The 21,176-nt window shown below is 39.4% G+C and overlaps 1 protein-coding gene across 3 annotated transcripts in view; it reads right to left on the bottom strand.

The window, feature by feature from the left end:
- pik3c2a (phosphatidylinositol-4-phosphate 3-kinase, catalytic subunit type 2 alpha) overlaps positions 1–21,176 on the bottom strand; it is a 156,252-nt gene that overhangs the window by 30,138 nt on the left and 104,938 nt on the right. For all 3 annotated transcript variants that reach the window (XM_073049394.1, XM_073049393.1, XM_073049392.1), the window contains exons 14-21: positions 19,816–19,927; positions 19,121–19,260; positions 16,553–16,741; positions 11,820–11,913; positions 11,185–11,279; positions 3,909–4,089; positions 2,683–2,784; positions 1,238–1,330 (exon numbers count right to left, since the gene is read on the bottom strand). In XM_073049394.1, the coding sequence (XP_072905495.1) occupies positions 1,238–1,330; positions 2,683–2,784; positions 3,909–4,089; positions 11,185–11,279; positions 11,820–11,913; positions 16,553–16,741; positions 19,121–19,260; positions 19,816–19,927 (1,006 nt within the window). The remainder of the gene's footprint in view (positions 1–1,237; positions 1,331–2,682; positions 2,785–3,908; positions 4,090–11,184; positions 11,280–11,819; positions 11,914–16,552; positions 16,742–19,120; positions 19,261–19,815; positions 19,928–21,176) is intronic.

Raw genomic sequence — 21,176 nt, 5'->3', positions numbered from 1 at the left:
AAAAGGTGACTCGTCCATCACACAGAAAACAAGTGGCCATGAGAGAACGCATTTTACTTGTGTTCTGAGCTGCACAGCATCCGGACTAAAGCTTCCACCGATGGTGATTTTTAAGCGGCTGACAATGCCAAAGGAAAAATTCCCAAAAGAAATCATGGTGAAAGTCAATAAGAAAGGTTGGATGATGGAGAGTCTAATGAAGGATTGGCTGAGAGAGTGCTACGCCAAGCGACCAGGGGGATTTTTTCACAGAAAAAAAGCATTGCTCGTTATGGACAGCATGAGGGCCCATATAACAGATTCAGTGAAAGCTGCCATCAAGAGTACAAACTCAATTCCAGCTGTGATTCCTGGGGGCACCACGAAGTATTTGCAGCCACTGGACATCAGCGTGAACTGGGCATTTAAAGTGGCGCTGTGCGTTGAGTGGGAGACTTGGATGACGAGCGGCGAGAAATCCTTTACCAAAATAGGCAGCATGCGAAGAGCATCTTTAACTCAAGTCTGCCAGTGGATCCTAAATGCGTGGAGCCGTGTCACAACATCCACCATCACCAACGGGTTTCGAAAGGCTGGACTGCTGCATGATGAAGAGGACCGCATGCGCTCAAGTGAGAGTGACAACGAAGAGACTGAAGCGAGTGACGAGATCCTGAGGTTGTTCAATTCGGACACTGAAGAAGAGGACTTTGATGGTTTTAGTGCGCAGGAGGAAGATGAAGAAGGCGATCAATAACTTTTCCTGGTAGGCTGCAGTATATATATTTTTTTACCAGTCGTTAGGAGATATTGGAATGTTGTTCGTGCACTGTTCAGTAAAAAAGTATACGCAACGTAATTTGTGTGTTACCGATACGTATGTATATTTAAAAGTATCTGTGTTACAGGCACTGGTCGAAAAAAAGCATTTGCAATATATATTTGTTTATGTTACCATACGGATTTAATTAAAAGTTAAAAAATCTTCACGTGTAATATCTTTCTGTGTAAATATCTCATATTACAACGTGGGACACCTGCGGCTTAAAATCCGGTGCGGCCTGTACAAGTACAAAATTGATTTTCTTTCTAAAATTAGAGCGTGCGGCTTTTAATCAGGTGTGCTCTGTAGTCCGGAATTTACGGTACCTATTTGTTTCAGATGACTTGGGCAGGCTAAACCACAATCTCTTCACTTCTGGCTTCCTTCCACTTATAATTTTAATAAGATTAAGTTTGACTGCAATTGTTAACATACCTTAAACATAACATTGATTTCATCCCCCAGCGGGTCAGCGTTCACCAGTGTTAACTTCAATGGAACAGCATTGGAGTTGAAGAAGGAGCAAGCCTAGAAACAGAAACGGGAGGTTCATCATGAGAAAAAGGAAGTTTTGTTCATAATGAGCAGTGTCACATCAGCACTTTGTAAAAAAAAAAATCATCATCAAATCCTGCACCGGTTAAAGGATGTTGACATGTTAACTATGTGGCGGGGGTTAGAATCAATCTTCTGGACAGGGATGGAGGAAAGTTGCAGAGAGAATTAAACTGTACTATGTACATACAAGGTTAAAGGAACCAGAACTATGATGTTAACCAAGGTAAATGCTGAACAATGGTCTTGTGGAATCGATGCTTCCTGGACTTCTGAAACTGCATATTGTAATTTGGAAGTCACCAACACTGAGAGGTCATACATGAACCTTTGGATCTGTTGATGGACTTGGCACAATGTCTATAGCAGAAGTCCTTAACAGTAGCAAGTGGCAAGAAGGCTATCAGACAGTCTAGAAAGGGGCCCTCAGAACCACTTCTCGTTGCCACTGCACATAAATAGCACGGTGAGAGGGCGAAAGGGAAGAGCATGCCAGATCAAGTATCATCTGGCCTAATATGGAATTACGTTGAATATCTGTTATAAAACTCCACCCAATGGCTTCAGACATGTATCAAAACAAATAGTATGTTAATGGACATCATGCACATAATCCAAAAGGGTGTGGCTTGAAAGTAGGATTTTAATTAAAATTTACTTTGGCACAATTTTTTTCTGAAATACCTATCTATTCTTTTTACAGCATTACCAAGTTAAATTTTATTTTAGTGAGGTAGATTGTAAAGAAGCAATTACTGGAGGAACTCTGAGTTAAGCAGCTTCTACGGGATGATGAGAAATTTTGATGTTTCATGTTGCAGCATTTCAATCCAAAACATTGACAAATTTCTTCTGCACGCCCCTGCAGATGCTGCTAGACACACTGAGTTCCTCCAGCAGATAGTTTGTTGTTTCAGATTCCAGTATCTGCAGTCTCCAAAGTCTCCTAATTAAACATAAACCATTACAAAAGTTCTACTTGTATCATTGTATCACTATATATTTTAAGCAAAGTAATATGCAAGTTTCTTGGCAGGTAGAGGTAAAACTATTTATTTAATAAGAGAATTAATCATGAAAATCAAAATCTAATAAATGAGCCCAATTTAAAACCTTTAAAGCAATTTAAAACATCCCAAAGTTGCTAAAATCACAAATCTAAAGATTCAGGCATCGAACAACTGAACAATTATGTACAAGGAGATGTAAAAGACTAAATCTATTACCTTTGTGTGGCTACCAAAATCATTAAAGATAGCTAATAATGAGAATATAAAACAATGATTAATCTGCATTTAGCTGAGTTGTATTAAGGTTATACATACCTTAACATTTAATTCTTTTGCTACTAGGCTTGGATTGAGAGGCAATCGAAACTTATTTTTGAAGAATGTCTGTACACGGTCCATGCCTTCCTGAAGGACAGCCTTTTAAGAAATAAAAACAGTGGCATGTAGTAACAGTGTCAAGTTATTCCACCTCTTGTGACTGAAGTTGATAAATATTCCTCAGTGTTGACAATGCAATATCATCACTGGTTTTAAGAGTTTTCATTTACTTCAAAGCAGCAAGATGCTTTTCCCTTATTTGCTAGGAAAAATTCAGATTTTTCCTTTATGCCTACATATCAGCACTCCTGCATTTTACAAGTACATCAGTACTGCTAAATATCAGTCAATCTTAACAAAGCTAATGATGCAGATCATCATAAGACCATAAGACAGAGGAATTGAATTAGGCTAATTGGCCCATCAGCTGATCATTTCCTTCTCAACCCCATTCTCTTGTCTTCTCCCCGTAACCTTTGATGCCCTTTCTAATCAACTTATCAAGCATGAGGATATCAGTATGAGGATAAGCAACAATAAGTAAAGGGAGGCTCCAGGTTCAGGAAGAATTAATCTTTACAGGCTCAAGGTAAACTCAAGGGCATTGGTTCAAGCAAAGTGCTTATCCCCTTCAATCGTTAATCAAGTTAACACTACACAGCAATGCAGAAATGCCAATCATGAACACTTTCAGCACTAAATGAAATTGTGATCCTTTGGGCAGAAGGAAGAAAGTAATTTGTATTTGTCCAAAAATTGTTGAGGACATACAGTATACAGAGTAGCATAGTGCAGCTGCAAATAGGCAAACGTTCCTTACGTGGACCAACCTTTAACTGCTCAGCAATTTAAATTGTATAGAAAAAGGAAAATAGGGAAAAATGTAACATTTTACTTTTGTGAAAGATATAACCTTTCCACCAATGCTACTAGAGTATTGCTCATTATACGACTGCAGGAGAGCAATAAGCTTTCAATAAATAATCTGATGTAATTCTATATGTACAGAAGATTAAACTAAATTTTAGGGGGTTGGAGTGAGTGAGTAAGTAAGAAAACAGGATAGTATGCAGCTAGTTTAAATACGTGGTCTTATAATTACTGCTGTTGCAAATTTACAGCTCATGTTCACAATAACCCTGTTGATGAGTTTGATATGTAAACTTGTACAGACATGTAGTGTTCTGAATATTTTTGCTGATCTGTTTATTCTGATGCTATACCTGTCTTGCTGATCCACTGGCTTGGCGAACCTTCTCTGCTACCACTCCCAGTTTCCGTACAAGCCTTGTTTGCATTTCGAATTCTTCTCTTAAGCCCTTCCCGCATATACAGAGTAGGGCACTCAATAGAAGTTCATAACGCACCCCAAAATAAGGATCATGAAGTGCATTACTCAGCAGCCTGTAAAGTTAGAACACAATTAAATAATTCAAAATGGATCTTCCAAGTACAATAATGCTAAGCATCTAAAAAGCTGATGCAAATAAATGTGTTAAGCAACTTGTTAGCAATATTATCTGTGAAGAAGTGTTGAATGCACTATATAATTGTCCATGAATAGTTGTAGCTCCATCTTCAAAAATCACCTGTTTCAAAACTGATTATTCATGTAATTCTCTATTTAATACTTCACAGGCATCTAGGATTGATCCTGAAGATTGCAGAGTGCAAATATTTATAAATTAATGACATTGGAAGTAAACAATTTTAAGCCCATTAGCTGTCAATTATTGGCAAGCAGCCCAAAAGGTAAGTTCCTTACCTTACTGAGAATGATTTACTGGAGATTAAAAACATTATGGTGAAAGATTGTGTGATGAAGAAAATTGCTAATGGTAAACAACCCCATTGATGTCAATAACTGGATATTTAAAAAGCTCATTTCTTGAAAAATGCCACAGTAGGTTACCCAGTTTGTGAAGATTCATGTGTAATTGACAGGTAGTTCTGAACTTGGATAAAGTAGTAGCACAGCATCACTGCAAAAAGGCAAAATTGTCCATGAGGTGTCACCCTTCTGGTTTAAAATATTTCCACAATGCTAATGGAGATATTGGATTTAAGTCCACATTATTGTTGTCCTTCTTGGTGGCAGAGGTCATGGGGTTGGGAGGGACTCTCAAAATACCAGAGATAAGTAAAGGCAGTGCAACCTATAGATAATGGAGGGAGGGTGTGAGGTCCTGCATGATATTAAAGTTGGTCTCATCCAGTCCTCTGATCTGCTTTTGTAGTCATATTCATGTGGCTGATCCAGATGAGTCCCAGGATATTGACGGTAGGGGACCTAACAATTCAAATGCCAATGAACATCAACTGTAGAAGGTTAGATTCTCTTCTGATGTAGATGCTCATGGCCTGGCATTGTGACATGAATGTTATTTGTCACTCATCACCTCACGCTGAATGGTTGTGCAAGTCCTGCAACATGTAAGTACGAACTGCTTCACTTGCACAGGAATTGCAAATACAAATGAACATTGCACCACGAGCTCTCTGCTTCTGACCTGGCGGGAGGTAGGTAACTGATAAAGCAGCTGAAGATGGTAGGGAATGTGTATGTTGCCCTGAACTCTTGAAGTGAAGTCCTGAGACAGGAATGATAGATCTCCAATAAATGATAGCATCTTCCTTTGTGTAAGGAATGATTCCAACCATTGGCGGTTGCCTTTGATACCAACATTTCTTCACAAATCTCTTGAAAATTCGATTATTCTTTGCTTTTGTTAGACAATAGATTTATTGCAAGGGTAATCCAAAATGAAAAAGCTACATTCCTCTTGTACAAAGGAATTGTGATTTTAGAATACAGCATGTTGCTTTGGTACCTGTATGAGCTGGTTAAAAAAAAGGTAATAAATGGGATGACTACTCCGACACAGAATCTCAAAGTGGTTATGGCATGGAATGTGGTCACTTGGATCATTAGGTATACAATAGTTCTTAATTGAGCTATTGTTTCGGCCTTACTACACCTCTCCTTTCCCATGGCTCTCCAAATCATTCTGTCACAACTGCCTGTACTGTTGACTTTGTTTCCACCATCCATGTAGGCAGTATATTCCAGAACCTAACTACTCTCAGTAGCAAGTACTGTAAATACAACTGATCCAAGTTTTCTTCTCGTCCTGTAAATTGTTGCAATGGATAAGACCATAAGATATAGGAGCAGAAGTAAGGCCATTCGGCCCATCGAGTGCTCCAGCAATTCAATCATGGGCTGATCCAATTCTTCCAGTCTTCTCCCCATACCCTAGTTGCCCTGGCTAATCAAGAACCTATCTATCTCTGCCTTAAATGAACCAAATGACTTGACCTCCACACCACTCATGGCAACAAATTCCACAGATTTACCACCCTCTGACTAAAGTAATTTCTCTGTATCCCTGCTCTAAATGGATGACCTTCAATCCTTAAGTCATGTCCTCGTGTCATGGACTCCACTACCATGGGAAATAACTTTGCCATATCTAATCTGTTCAGGCCTTTTAACATTTGGAATGTTTCTACGAGATGCCCCCTCATTCTTCTGAACTCCAGGGAATACAGCCCAAGAGCTGCCAGACATTCCTCATACAGTAACCCTTTCATTCCTGGAATCATTCTTGTGAATCTTCTCTGAACCCTCTCCAATGTCAGTATATCCTTTCTAACATACGGAGCCCAAAACTGCACAGGAAGAGGCCCTTTGGCATACAGCATTGTTCTGAACTAATTGAATTAGTGATCAAATGCACAACTGAACTAATCCATTTTGCCTCAACAATGTCCATGTCTTCACTTTCCTTCACATTTCTGTGCTCGTCTGAGAGCCTCTTGAATGCCTCTATTGTATATGCCTCCACCACCCCACCACCCCAGGCAGTGCATTTCAGGCAACAACCATTGTTTAAAAAAAACTTGCCCCTCACATCTCCTTTGAACTTACCACCTCTCACATTAAATGCATGCCTTCTATTGTTAGGCATTTCTACCCTGGGGAAAAAAGATATTTGCTGTCTACTCTATCTTTGCCTTTCAGAATCTTATAAACCATTGCAGATCTCCTTTCCACATTGCCACTCTAGAGAAAAGTACACAAGTTTGTCCAAGCCTGCTAAAACATCTTCATTTGTTCCAAAGCCTTGACATCACTTTTGATAAATGGCTGACCCCAAGATTTAGTTAGCTTTCTTTTGTGCCATTCTTGTTTTAATGATGATTCTAAGAATCTATATGTACCAGGAAGTTCAACTTCCTTTACCTGACATACTTTATTAGTATGTAACAAGGTAAAGCACAATAAATTTTTAATGGTCAGGAATTGATTAAGGGCTATGTTTCCAAGAATCTAAAACAAACTGTAGATTTAAAAGCAATAGCATCTGTTGAAAAGAAAGAGTATTTATTATTGACTATAGTTCTGGATTGTATCAGGTGTTATCCTCACCAACGGAGGAAAAAAAATGATGACTGAGGGCATGGCAAATAATAAGTCAACAAAGCTGAGCTCCAATATTTATTTAATCAATAACATAAAACGATAATTTTTACAGGTTGTGGTTTCAGTCTTGAATTGTAGGGTTTACGCATATCATACCAATCCCAGATTAAATTTTAGAGAATCACTCAGTTGGCCGCTGGGAAGAACTGATTGTTCACAGAGGCTAAATTTAGCAAATCCAGCATGTTCACATTGAAACTGCCACTGCAAATGCAAAATCCATTTATCATCAACAGGGTCTCCAATACTGGCTATGCTCACTTTAGGAATGGGACTGGGGAAGGACAAATTAACAACAGGTTCAGCACTCCTTATCTGAAATGTTTGGGATCGGAACTGTTCCATTTTTTTTTGGATTCTGGAATATCTGCATCAATATGATGAGATAGTTTAGGGATGGAACCCAAGTTTTGAAACACAAAATCCATTTATATTACATATACAGCTTATGCATATACCATGAAGGTAGTTTTATGTAATAAGGTCACTTCTCAGAACTGTGATGCACAGAGACCTGTACATTGCTGTGGAATTTTTCCATTTATGCCGTCATTATGCCTTCCACTTGGCATAATTTACTTATTATTATTTAATTACTTCTGCTTTTATTTTGCTATATTTCTACTCTATTCTTGGTTGGTGCAACTGTAACGAAACCCAATTTCCCTTGGGATCAATAAAATATGTCTGTCTGTCTGTCATGTTCAGTGATCAAAAAGTTTTGGATTTTAGAGATTTTTGGATAAGAGGTGCTTAACCTGTGTTTTAATCAAACTCAATTAAATTCCTTCAATAACAGGCAAGGAGACAATTTTGCCTATTACTCACAGAAACAATTTGGTCAATTACACTCTTATGTTGTCCCGACTTTGGGCAAATTTTACACAAGCTATAATGTGTGTTTATTTCTGGTCCCTAAATTGGAATTCATTGGTAAAAGCATCTATTCACAGTTAAGTAATGAGTGATGGTGATATGACTTCAGGCTTGGAGTAATGTGTACGACAGAACCCACTCTATCCAACAGAACATTTAATTCTATAACTGTAGAAGCCTGAGTGTTTTACTGATTCAAATTATTCAGAGGGCGCTTACGGAATGATAGCACAAACAAAACAACCTGTACTCAGTTTAATGTTCTAAATATGTCTGATTCCTTCTGTGGAATTGGAATTAATACCAAGAACCTATTGAGAGGGGTTATTAAAACCTTCATCTAAAAATTAGACTTTAAGCGTCAAACTTATGGTTATCTGTACCTCTCAGCATGCTAATATTTCTTGATGTCATGTTAAGCTACCCGTCAAAACAATAGCCCAAATATTCTTAGCAACAATGACGGAAGTAGACGGAACTTTATAAGTGCCCATGACAGTTAAGATCGAATCCTTCTGACCCCATTATTTACAATTGGGCGTCAATTGTTGTGGGTCTCAGTCATCCAACTACAGTGACAGCATCAAAGGGCTGGGTTGCCTTTTGCAGTGAGTAACATTCATAGGCACCAAACTAGGAAATTACGATGCAGAAATTAAATACTTATAGCAATGTTAGAGTGCAAATATTGGAACATACACAGTATTTAGAACCTAAAACAGCCTGAACAAAATAAACATTATAAATTAACAAACAAGAAAATTTGCAGACGCTGGAATTGTGGATGTTGTTATAAATTAAAACAATATTTACTTTAAAAAGGAGGGTGATTTCTGAAACACTGAAGGAATGGCAGTCCACAGATATAAAATATATTTTAGGCCAGCAATTCCAAATTCAAATCTACTGCATGCAATAAAGTTCATGAATTTTGCAAGGCAAGTAGACATGCTGACTTGAAGCCCCAGTGATCAAGGTTCAATCCTGACCTTCAATGCTGTTTGTGTGAAGTCTGCATATTCTCCCTGTGACTATGTATGTTTCCTCTATGTGCTCTGGTTCCCTCCTACATTCCAAAGACATGCAAGGTGGTAGGTGAAATGGCTACAATAAAGTCCCACTAGTGTTTAGGTAAGCTGTAGTAGCTGAGGAAGGTTGAGGAAATCCGTGGAAAAATAAACCCAGCTACTTTTCACCACAAAATCTGGTACTATTTCTGAAATAAACCAATTTAATTTGCATCTGAATGAACCAAAACTAACTCCCCATCCTTTTGTTTGCCAATTGAGGCTGTTTTATATAATAATGGCAAAATATTGTTTCTCGTGATGAGTCTGGAATGGTATTGGTGAATATGCAAGTGGTAACAGAACTCTTGCAGGGCCGCAGAAGATGATGAGGGAGGAATGAGGAATTGAAGGTTTGTGTTCAGAAGGTCCATGTTAATTTTGAGTTAATGACAGACCAGGAGCCAATATAGATCAGTGAGCACAAAGAGAAGAAGAAGCAGAACTCTCTGAGCATAAGAATACAAGACTTGGGATGAAGTCAATTTCATGGCAAATGAAAGACAAAGAGATAGCAGAAACATTGGAGTACACTAGTCTGGTCCTATCAAAACCTTATTTCCAACTGCATTACTGAATGAGACAGGCAGAGATAAGCAATGTCAGAATTGGAGAAAGAAAATATTAGTGACAGACTTCTTAGAGGAAGCTCAAGTCAAATGAAATGCTCCTAAAAGTTAGATTAATCTTTTATTCTGATTAAGGGTACAATATGAAATTGCTGAACAACAAATAGTTCAATGTGAGCAGAGGAAATTATTCAAGATTGGGCCAGCAAGCTAACCATAGCAACACAAACAAAATGTTGGAGGAACTCAGCAGGCCAGGCTGAAAAGAGTACAGTCGATATTTCAAGCCAAGACCCTTCTTCAGGACCATAGAATCAGTGGAAGGGGTGAAAGAGGGGGAGTTACACAAAGGTGGGGTTAATTTTGGTAAATTGAGCCATATTATTGGAGTTCATAATTGAGAGGTAGTATGCTAGTGAGGAAGGGAAGGCAAAAGATATGGTTCAATTTATCCCAACCACCCGATCACTTCACCTTTACTTGACTAGCCCCTCTCTCGGGGAAACACCAAGGAAGAACTGCAGGGAATGTGTTATTTGCACTGGGCTACCCTTTACAGGTAGCAACAGAAAGCTGACTTGTTTGACTGTGAACTGAACAGTCAAAGGGCTTTTAAATTTGGCTTATAGGCATCCGTTAGTCTCATGAGACCATAGATTTGCGCCTTGGAAGGTTTCCAGGGTGCAGGCCTGAGCAGGGTTGTATGGGAGACTGGCAGTTGCCCAAGCTGTAAGCCTTCCTCTCTCCACACCACCGATGTTGTTGAAGGGAAGGGCACTAGGACCCAAGCAGCTTGGCACCGGTGTCGTCGCAGAGCAATGTGTTGTTAAGTGCCTTGCTCAAGGACACAACATGCTGCCTCAGCTGAGGTTCGAACCAGTGACCTTCAGATCACTAGACCGATGCCTTATCCACTAGGCCACGCACCAACACTGTAAACTTGGTAAATGGATGTATATCCTGATGGTTAAATGTGAAATTGGAGGATTCAGACTAAGATAAAAAGAGTATTTGACCTAGTTCCGTATCAACAACAACAAAGGTATGGGTATGAAAGCATCCATCTTACAGTTATATCACAAAATGAAAATAGCGAGCACTTGCCAAGGAAAAAAGCAAACTTAATATAAGAGTTTTACTACTGTGCATCTGAATGCCAATGCAGGGTGGTGTGAGATTTTCATTGCTGACTTTGATACCTTCTTTATTCTGTTGCAAATCATTCCTGCATTTGTGAATGTCATCTGATATTGGCAAGTCATTAATTCCCTTACAAAGAAGCTACAGTCTTTTCAAATAGAAATATATATCCAATTATCATTCGTCATAATAGACTGCACTGAAATCAATTATACATTTTTTCAACTTGTTTAGGAGCCGCAGGAATAATAGCTTTAGTGGAAAATGAATAAAATAAAAATAAAATTTTCCCAAGGAAGTCAGCCAAGAAAATAACATTTGTTACGTTCACAAGGTTTGTGGTTTAAAGTTATCTTCTTACCAGTATAAGTGGTGTGCTACACAAACATTCCCCAGGGCTCGAGATAAAAGGAATTTCACCAATGCATTATCCAGGTAACACTCATGCTTCACAGCCTATAAATGAAACAAAAAGCAACTATGGAATTCGCATTACTTTCAGCAAACTCTTAAAATAACACGTGCTTTCGAGAACAGCAGGGAGACATTCAAATCGAAAGTAATTAAAAAATATATACTTAGCTTCTATAAGTGACGAGGCTGTTTTGCCCCAAACTGTTAGAAATGTACATAAGAGAAATAATTTTGACTCAAAAGCAAAATCGGTTAGATGCTGGAAGTCTGAAATAAAAACAGCATTTGCTGGAAATGCATTATCTGCAGACAGATGCTAATGCTTCTGGTCAATGAGCTTAAATCAAATCAATATTAAAAAAATATTTGTAAGTGAGCAGATTTAGTTGGGGAATCACAACTGTATCATTGATGAGAATGTTTCAATATTAATAGATTCCCATCTGATTCCACCTCCCCAGAAATAGAATTATGTAAAATAAAATTCAATTTAAAAATAGACTGTAGCAGGTTTTGCATTAGAAAAGAATTTAATATGCAACAGTACAAGTGTTTGAGATTATGAATAAACAAATGACATACCTCTACAAACTGAGGCAGATAATCAACCAGTTCATCATCAGTCATTTGTTCAATCCAATTCACTGCTGTACTTCTCACTTCCTTATCTGCAAACCTATAAAGAACTTTCATGAGCAAATGCTCAAGCATGCCACTTTAAATGTGAGGGGAATGAAATGGCATTAGCGCAGAGTTAGTTTGATGAATGGCATGGACTTGATGGGCTGAATGGCTTGTTCCATGCTGTGTAACTATGAAGTTAAAATGAAACTCTTCAAACATTCAGCTGCAGTAAAACACAGACACAATATACACTCAGTAGCCACTTTACTAGGTACACTTGCTCATTAATGCAAATATCTAATCAGCCAATCATGTGGCAGCAACTTAATGCATTAAGCATACAGACATGGTCAAGAGGTTCAGTTGTTGTTCAGATCAAATATCAGAATGGGGAAGAAGTGATCTAAGTGACGTTAACCACGGAATGATTGTTGGTGCCAGACAAGGTGGTTTAAGTATCTTAGAAACCGATCTATGCTTTTCACGCACAACTGTCTCTAGAATTTACAGAGAATGGTGCGAAAAGCAAGAAATATCCAGTGAGTTCTATGGGTGAAAACAGGTTGTTAATGGGAGAGGTCAGAGAGGGATCACCAGACTGGTTCAAGTTGACAGGAAGGTGAGAGTATCTCAAATAACCAAGTGTTACAACAATGGTGCACAGAAGAGCATCTCTGAATGCACAACACATCGAACCTCAAAGTGGATGGGCTGCAGCAGCAGAAGCCCACAACATGCCCTCAGTGGCCATTTTATTAAGTACAGAGGATACCTAAGTGTACAGTCTTAGTTGTTTGCAGATAGTTTAACAGATCCCCAGATGTAGATGAAGTACATGCAGATCCTTACAGTCCTTTATGTTTTCTTGTTGCTAGTAGTGGCACATTGAAATTTTTAACTAAAATTTACACCAGAATCCAGAAAACTAGAGGGCATGCTCATTTCACATTTTGTGCCAGAGTGTTACGAATTACAGATGGTCCTACAAAGGCAGAGACAGGGCAAAGACAGGAGGGCGAGAGAGAGAAAAAGGAAACAAAATACTGGCTAAATCTAAATGCAAACACCTGGGAAATAAGAAATATGTATAAGGTAATTTCAGAAAGAATTATATAATAAATAGGGAAAATGACAGTGGATTTCATCAAATAGATCATTAAGTTCAAGTTTATTGTCAAGCATATATTTGTATACCACCAAATAAAATAACGTTCTTCAGGACCAAGGTGCACAACACAATATATATAACTCACACACAACACAAAGTAATATTACCACAAAATAATAAATTAAAATAATTCCAGAAGATTGACATTTAGCATGAAGTGCATTTACAACACAAGTTAAAAAGTAAACAGTATTACACCACTGGCTCTTCATGAGTGATGACACCTGGATGCTGGCAGGGAGTTCAGTAGTCTCACTGCCTGGGTGAAGAAGCTGTTTCCCATCCTAACAGTCCTTGTCCTAATGCTACGGTACCTCCTGCCTGATGGATAGGAGGGATCACGGACATTCCTAAGGATCCTGCGTACACAGCCCACATGATGAATGGGTGGAAGAGAGACCTCAATGATGGTCTCAACAGTCCTCGCAACCCTTTGCAGGGACGTGGTCAGATGCCTTGCAATTCCTGTACCATATGGTGCTGCAGCTGGTCAGGACACTCTACAATTCAGCATCCAACACCATAGTTCCATCCAGGCCCGACAAGAAGCTCAGAGACCTCAGCTTTGACTCTGCCTTGTGCAGCTGGATCCTGGACATCCTGTCAGATTGCCAGCAGGTGGTAAGAGTGGGCTCCCTCACCTCCAACCCTCTGACTCTCAACACAGGAGCCCCTCAGGGCTGTGTACTGTCCCCTCCTTTACTCCCTGTGTACCTATGACTGTATCGCCAGTCAAAGCACCAATCTAATTAAATTTGCCTACGACGCTACATTGATTGGCCTTATCTCAAGCAATACCTGGTGGCCTATAAGGAAGAAGTCATCTCTTTGACACAGTGGTGTCAAGAAAATAACCCCTTCCTCAATGTCACAAAAACAAAGGAGCTGGCTGTGGATTACAGGAGGAATGGAGACATCAATGGATCTGGGGTTTAAAGGGTAAACAGCTTCATGTTCCTCAGCATCCACATTACCGAGGATCTCATGTGGTCTGTATGCACCAGCTGTGTGGTGAAAAGGACATAACAGAACCTTTTTCACCTCAGATGGTTGAAGTAGTTTGGTTTGGGCCCCCAAATCTTTAGAACTTTCTACAGGGGCACAACTGAGAGCATCCTGACTGGCTGCATCACTGCCTGGTATGGGAACTGTACTGCCCTTAATTGCAGATTTCTGCAGAGTGTGGTGCGGACAGTGCATCTGTGGTTGTGAGCTTCCTATGATTCAAGACATTTACAAAGACAGGTGTGTAAAAAAGAGCCCATGGGATCATTGGGGACCCAAGTCATCCCAACCACCATCTATTCCAGCTGCTACCATCCGGGAAGTGGTTCCGCAGCATAAAAGCCAGGACCAACAGGCTCCGGGACAGCTTCTTCCACCAGGCCATCAGTCTGATGAACTGATACTGATTTGAGTGTACTCTATATTACATTGACTGCTCTATTTATTATAAATTACTATGATTGCGTATGGCAGATTTAAATGGAGAAGTAACATACAGATTTTTACTCCTCATGTATGTGAAGGATGTAAGAAATAAAGTCAGTTCAATTCAATTCTCAATGGCACTCTTCTAAAAATAGGTTCGAATGGAGGTGGTGGTGGGAGGTGGGAGCCTCACTCATCGTAAAATTCTCAGGAAGCAAAAATGCTGCTCTACTTTCTTGGCTGAAGAGGTGTTGTTGAGGATCACCACCAAGGATGATGATCGTCAAAGATTTAGTTCCTTGCTGATGGATAGCCTGTGTAAAATCTAGAATCTGCCCTCACCAAATGGTCACACTTACAGACTTCCAACAATCACACACAAATAGCTTTTGTGAATATCAGCTGTGGCTTGAACTTAATAGAATGCTGTGGATTGCAATTTCAGATCATTTCCTTTATCTGTCTGAGAAGAGCTAACTGAAGAAAGCTTGCACCCAAAACCAACTGATTATTGAAGGATGTCCCCATTTGGAAGGGGGAAGGATCATTTTAGCATTAACTTAGAATTCCAAATACACAATGAACAGAATGAACTGAGAAACTGAATAGCTGAATGGGTCACAACTCTATAAAAAAACAAAATCAGACATCCCACGATGCCAGAAGAACACAGAATCTCAGTCATAAAATGTGTAATGATTTAATTTGTTCATTTTCAGCTTTGATCAATACTACACAACTCCCTTAAGGAACCTGTGATTTGAGTATACTTGCTACTGTCAACTTTGTTACTTAAGATACACTATAATGTTATGAATTGTACGCAGCTTAGGATGGAATACATTTAAATTTATATTTCATCATCTCATTTGATTCCAATGAAAATAATAAAAATAAGTTGAAAAAGCATTCAGAGGGCATGAAAGAAACTTTTAATTATTTTTCTCTCAAAATCACATTCATGATATGGGAATGTCATGGAAGATGTGAAAGGGTTATCATATGAGGAACATTTGATAGCTCTGGGTGTATACTCGTTGGAATTCAGAAGGATGAAGGAGATCTCATTGAAACCTTTCAAATGTTGAAACGCCTAGACAGTGTGGATGTAGAAAGGATGTTTGCCATGGTGAGGGAGTCCAGGCCAAGAGGGCACATCCTCAGGATAGAGTGGCGTCCATTTAAAACAGAGATGCGGAGTAATTTCTTTAGCCAGAGGGTAGTGAATTTGCACCACTGGCAGCTGTGGTCAGGATGTTGGGGCTTGTTAGGGCTTAAGTGAAGAATTTTCCCCCTTGTTCCCTCTTAAACATTTCACCTTTAACCCATGACTTCTAGTTGTAGTCTCACCCAACCTCAGTGGAAAAAGCCTGCTTGCATTTACCCTATCTATACCCAACATAATTTGCATACCTCTATCAAAACTCCCCTCATTCTAGGGAATAATGTCCTAACTATTCAACATTTCCGTATAACTCAAGCCCTCAAGTCCTGGCAACATCCTTGTAAATTTTCTCTACACTTTTTCCAATCTTAGTGACATTTTACCCATAGTGACCAAAACTCCAGACTGGGCCTCACCACTGCCTTACACAAATTCAACATAACATCCCAACTCCTGTACTCTGATTTGTGAAGGCCAATGCATCAAAAGCTTTCTTCACAACCTTATCTACCTACGGCACCACTTTCAAAGAATGATGGGTAGGTATTCTCAGACCCCTCTGTTCTACTGCACTCCTCAGTGTCCGATGCACTCCACTGTATAAGACCAATCCTGGTTGGGCCTCCCAAAATGCAACACCTCACACTTGACTGCATTAAATTCCACCTGCCATTTTTCATCCCATTTTTCCAGCCGGTACAGATCTCGCTGCAAGTTTTGATAGTCTTCCTTGCTCCCCCCACAAATTTGCTAATCCAGTTTACCACGTTATCATTTCAGATCATTGATATAGATGACAATCAACAACAGACCCAGCACCAATCTCTGAGGCACATCACTAATCACAGGCCTCCAGTCAGAGAAATAAAACTAAGTAACATTACGGTTCCATTTGAAGAAAAGTCAGACATTAGTAAGAAATCTTACTTGGAATCCAGTAACTCCAGAGCAGAGACAGGAGGGAGTGGTGTCCATTGTTGAAGAAGAGAGTAGATTTCTGGTAGAGCATCCCAGTCCCAACTTGGTGCACTAGCAAGTATCTTGGGAAGGCTATTAATGTGGGAAAAGCAATACTGCCTCTTATCCCACAAAAGCTCTTTATCTGCCTTGGACAGTCTGCAGATAAATAAAACTGCTTGTTAAAACAATCATTTTCATTATCCTACTATAAAGGACAAACCATCTTCTCCATAAAATGAGACCCACAATATCCTGTGAAAAAGTAAGCACATTGCATTACATTCTTAGCTCACAAACCATTCCTATGGTATCTATCCCAGACAGGCATAATTCAGACAAGAGTTATCTGGATGAGTGCAGCTTCAGCAACAGTAAAGAAGCTCAACCCCATACAGGATATGGCAGCCTACAGGGTAAATAACAAATCTGCAAGCGTTCACTCAATCCAACATCGATGCACAGTAGCAGTAATTTGTACCACTGTCTACTCCGACTGCACCTTTCAAACCCGTGACCTTTACTAGCCAGTAGGGCAAGGGCAGCAAAAGCAGGCAACTTCTAGTTGCCCTCCAACCCACACACCACCCTAACTTAGAAAAAAAATTGCTGTTGCTAGGTTAAAATCTGAGAGATAACGGCACAGTGGGTATACCACCACCACCTTAAGAACTGTAGCAGTTCAAAGTGGCAGCTTACCACCACTTTCTCAAGGGCAATTAGGGATAGGTAATTAAATCCTGGCAAAGCCCACATTCTTTGAATAGTATTAGGAGGCTACTGCATCACGCAAACCTGAAACGTTAACTATTCCTCTGCTGGAGGAACTCAATGGGTCAGGCATCTTCTGTGGATGCAATTTGTATTTTTCTGCACAATAAGGCTCAGTAGGGGTGGTATATAGTAGCTTCATGGTTAAGTTTATGCACAGACATTTTATCTGGTCTCATGCATGAAGGAATAATTACTTAACATGAATACTGGGTGTACTGGCACCTGCAGGCATGATACCAGAACGCTGGCTCCACAGAAGCTGAAGCAAGGTATTAGTTAGAGCTACTACCTTCCAACCATTAAGCTCCTGAACCTGTATGCATAACATCAATCTGGACTCCTCTGAACTGGTTCTACAACCTACAGACTCACTTTCCAAGACTCTTTACAACCCATGCTCTCAGTTGTATGCTTTTATTTACATAATCTGTCTTTTGCACACTGGCCGTTTGCCAGTCTTTGCCTATGTATTTTTTTGTGAATTCTATTAGTTTTCTTGTTTTCTTGATGATGCCTGCAAGAAAATGAATCTCAACTAAATGACAATCTCAGTCTCAACTAATTCAATCTAACTCAATCTCAATTTATGACAACTAAAATGTACTTCGATAATTTACTTTGAACTTAGATATCACAAGCACTTAACGTGCACTGAAGTTCAACTGTAACCTTTTCAGAACAGAGGTTAGCACAACACTTTACAGCACCAGCATCCCAGGCCCAGTTCCTGCCACTGTCTGTAAGGTGCTTGTGCGTTCTCTGTGACTATATGGGTTTCCTCTGGGTGCTCCGGTTTCTTCCCACAGTCCAAAGATGTACCAGTTGGTATGTTAATTGGTCACTGTAAATTGTCCCAGGATTAGGATTAAATCAAGAGATTGCTGGGCAGCATGGCTTGAAGGGCTGGAAGGGCCTAATCCATATTGTATCCCAATAAATAAATAAAATATTATGTCTGTACATGAACAAGTTACTGAAAGTGAGTGTACAAGAATCAATGCACTAAAAAACAGAAATCCAAACCAAAATCAACAGCTAAGAGTGCAGAATTCTGTGCAGACATTAAGTTTTAAAAGCAACTGAATTGCCAAATGTATTTCTTTATGTTATGATCTGATAACGGATAGAAACAACCTTCTGGATGTGACACCACAGTTATTTGTAAAATCCATACTCAAGAGGAAAGAGGAAGGAAGGAAAGAGACAGATACCCAGTAGCTCTGCAATAAGAATCTGGCTTTGGATATAGAAAATCTCACTCTTGCCAAATAGCTTGTATTTTGTTGTATAAATGATTCAGATTAACCAACTCAGTAGAAGGGGCATTGAACTTGGGATATTCTGGTCTGATTGGTTAAATGATATGTTGTTTTACCAACAAATGTGTGGGGAGCAAAACACGAGAGTCACTGGAATACTGGCCCATCAGGCTTTGTCTTTCATATGCAGTATTAATCTTTTCAACATAAAGGTTAAAAATAAATATTACCTTTGTCACTGTTAAATCAGCCAAGTAAATCTACAAAATAATTCATTTTCTGAATTTGACATCAGTTCAACTTTGTTAAACAGCTACTTCACTGCAGATTACAAGGCATACCAGATGAATGTATTTAATTTTGTATCATTTCATTTTTTTCCAAAACCTATGATAGTATATCCAAATAAATATCATAAGCTGAATGATACACATGGTGCATTGAATGGAACACTGCATGAGTAGCAAATTCAAATATAATGCTGAAATGAACAGGAAGAACCTACTCAAATGTCAAGTCCTTAGCAAACACGTCAAGAAGCTGTTTCTGGAAACCTTGATCAAGTGTTTCAAACCCGAACTCAGTCATTCGACTGGACTCTGGAGGATAGTAGAGAATGTCAAATGCAAATGATGGAAAATCCACCTAAATTGAAAATGAAGGTAAAAGTTAGAGTCTGCTGTCCTGTGGCCTGTTGTATACAAGAAATATACATTTAAAGCATATAAAACACACAAAGAGACAGAACAAACAAGATTTATTGCTGCAATATAAAATGCATTTTGTTTCAAGTTTTTGGTGATCATTAAAAGAAATTCAAGGTCTCAGGAGTTGTTTGCAAGGAAATATGGATGCTTATTACAGTGCAAATATTGGCAAAAAAAGTACATCGAATATCTGAAAGAACGAGAAGAAAACATGGTATTGGGATGGGAAATCATTAGAGCTTACTGAGGTCCAGTATTTTTAAAGTCAGCATTTAGCTTTGGCTGAAATATGTCCTTGGTTTTGGTCATCCATTAGCAAAGTATGCTCAGTTAAACTAATAGTTTAATTAAAAAAAACATCCCTTTTGTAACAAATTATCACTTCTAGTTACTAGCTGTAATTTCTAATTAGAAATCAAACAAGGTTTTCATGGAAAAGTACAGAGTTGAAAATATCTGAGATTAAACTTCTTTCAGAATGATCTAAATTCACCTGCAACACAACTCTCTCCATTGAGCTTCCCTTTTTATTGATAGTCGTACCACCTGGATTCACAGACTCCGATGTCCAGAGACCAAGTAGCTTTCTTCCACTTGTTAACACTCTGTGAAATAAAGCAGATACGTCCATAAGACTCAGAAGCAGAATTAGGCCATTCACCCAAGGATGATTATTCCTCTTAGCCCCATTCTCCTGCCTCCTCCCCATAACCTTTGACACCTTTAATAATCAAGAACCTATCAACATCTGCTTTAAATATACCCAATGATTTCCACAGATTCACCACCCTCTGGCTAAAGAAATTCCTCCTTGTCTCTATTCTAGAGGGAAGCCCTCCTATTCTCAGGCTGGACCCACTGGTCCTAGACTCTGCCACTATTGGAAACATAGCAAGCAACGTGTTTGTCAAATATAAAGTCTTTGATCTAACTTGTGCCTTGCAGATGCACCAACATTTTATGGTTGCTAGGCTCCCAAGGTGTTGGAGGAGCCACTGCTTAGGCCTTGCAAAATGGAGTAGGGTACTAGAAGAGGGCCTTGGGCAGCACCCCAATGGCCACATTTCCATGCTCATAATTTAGCTCCCAGTTATTCCATTATTGTCACATTATTTTGCATTTCTTTTTGTACTACTTCAGACTGAAATATAATCTTTGCACCACGGTTCTATGCTGCTCTCTTCATTGTACTTATTTTTACCAATCTTGGGAATTTCTTTGCACCCTGACGTATGTGACAATGAACCAATCTGGTCAGAAGACCTTTCCTATTGTTTCTGTGTCTTTCCAGTAATCAGGTACATAGTTGAACTACATTTAAATTAGTAAATAAAATACAAAATAACTCAATTTGGATGCATGAGACTCTCAATCTATAGCTGGGCATAAGCTTGAAAACAAACACGAGTTAAGTCTGCAGTTGCTGGGCATCCAGAGCAACATACAGAAAATGCTGGAGGAACTCAGGCCAGGCAGCATTTATAGAAGGGAATACACAGTTGATGTTTTGGGCCGGGGCCCTTCTTCTGGACTGAGAAGGAAGAGGGAAGATGCCAGAAGAAAAAGGTGGGGGTGGGGGGGGGGGTAGGGAAAAGAGGCTAGCCAGAAGGTGATAGGGTGAAGACAGGTTGGTGGGAAATTTCAAGGGCTGGAGAAGCTGACAGGAGAGGACAGTGGACCATAGGAGAAAGGGAAGGAGGAGGGGACCCAGGAGAAGTATAAGCAGGTGAGAAGTAGTAAAAGGTCAGAGTGGAGAATGGGGGTGTGGGGGGGGGGATTTGTTTACTGAAAGGAGAAATCGATATTCACATCATTAGATTGGAGGGTACCCAGATGGAATACAATGTGTTGTTC

Source organism: Hemitrygon akajei, chromosome 6 (assembly GCF_048418815.1).
Source record: "Hemitrygon akajei chromosome 6, sHemAka1.3, whole genome shotgun sequence".
Taxonomy (NCBI): domain Eukaryota; kingdom Metazoa; phylum Chordata; class Chondrichthyes; order Myliobatiformes; family Dasyatidae; genus Hemitrygon; species Hemitrygon akajei.
The sequence above is the reverse complement of the archived record's forward strand: the minus strand, read 5'-3'. Positions and strand labels throughout refer to the sequence as shown.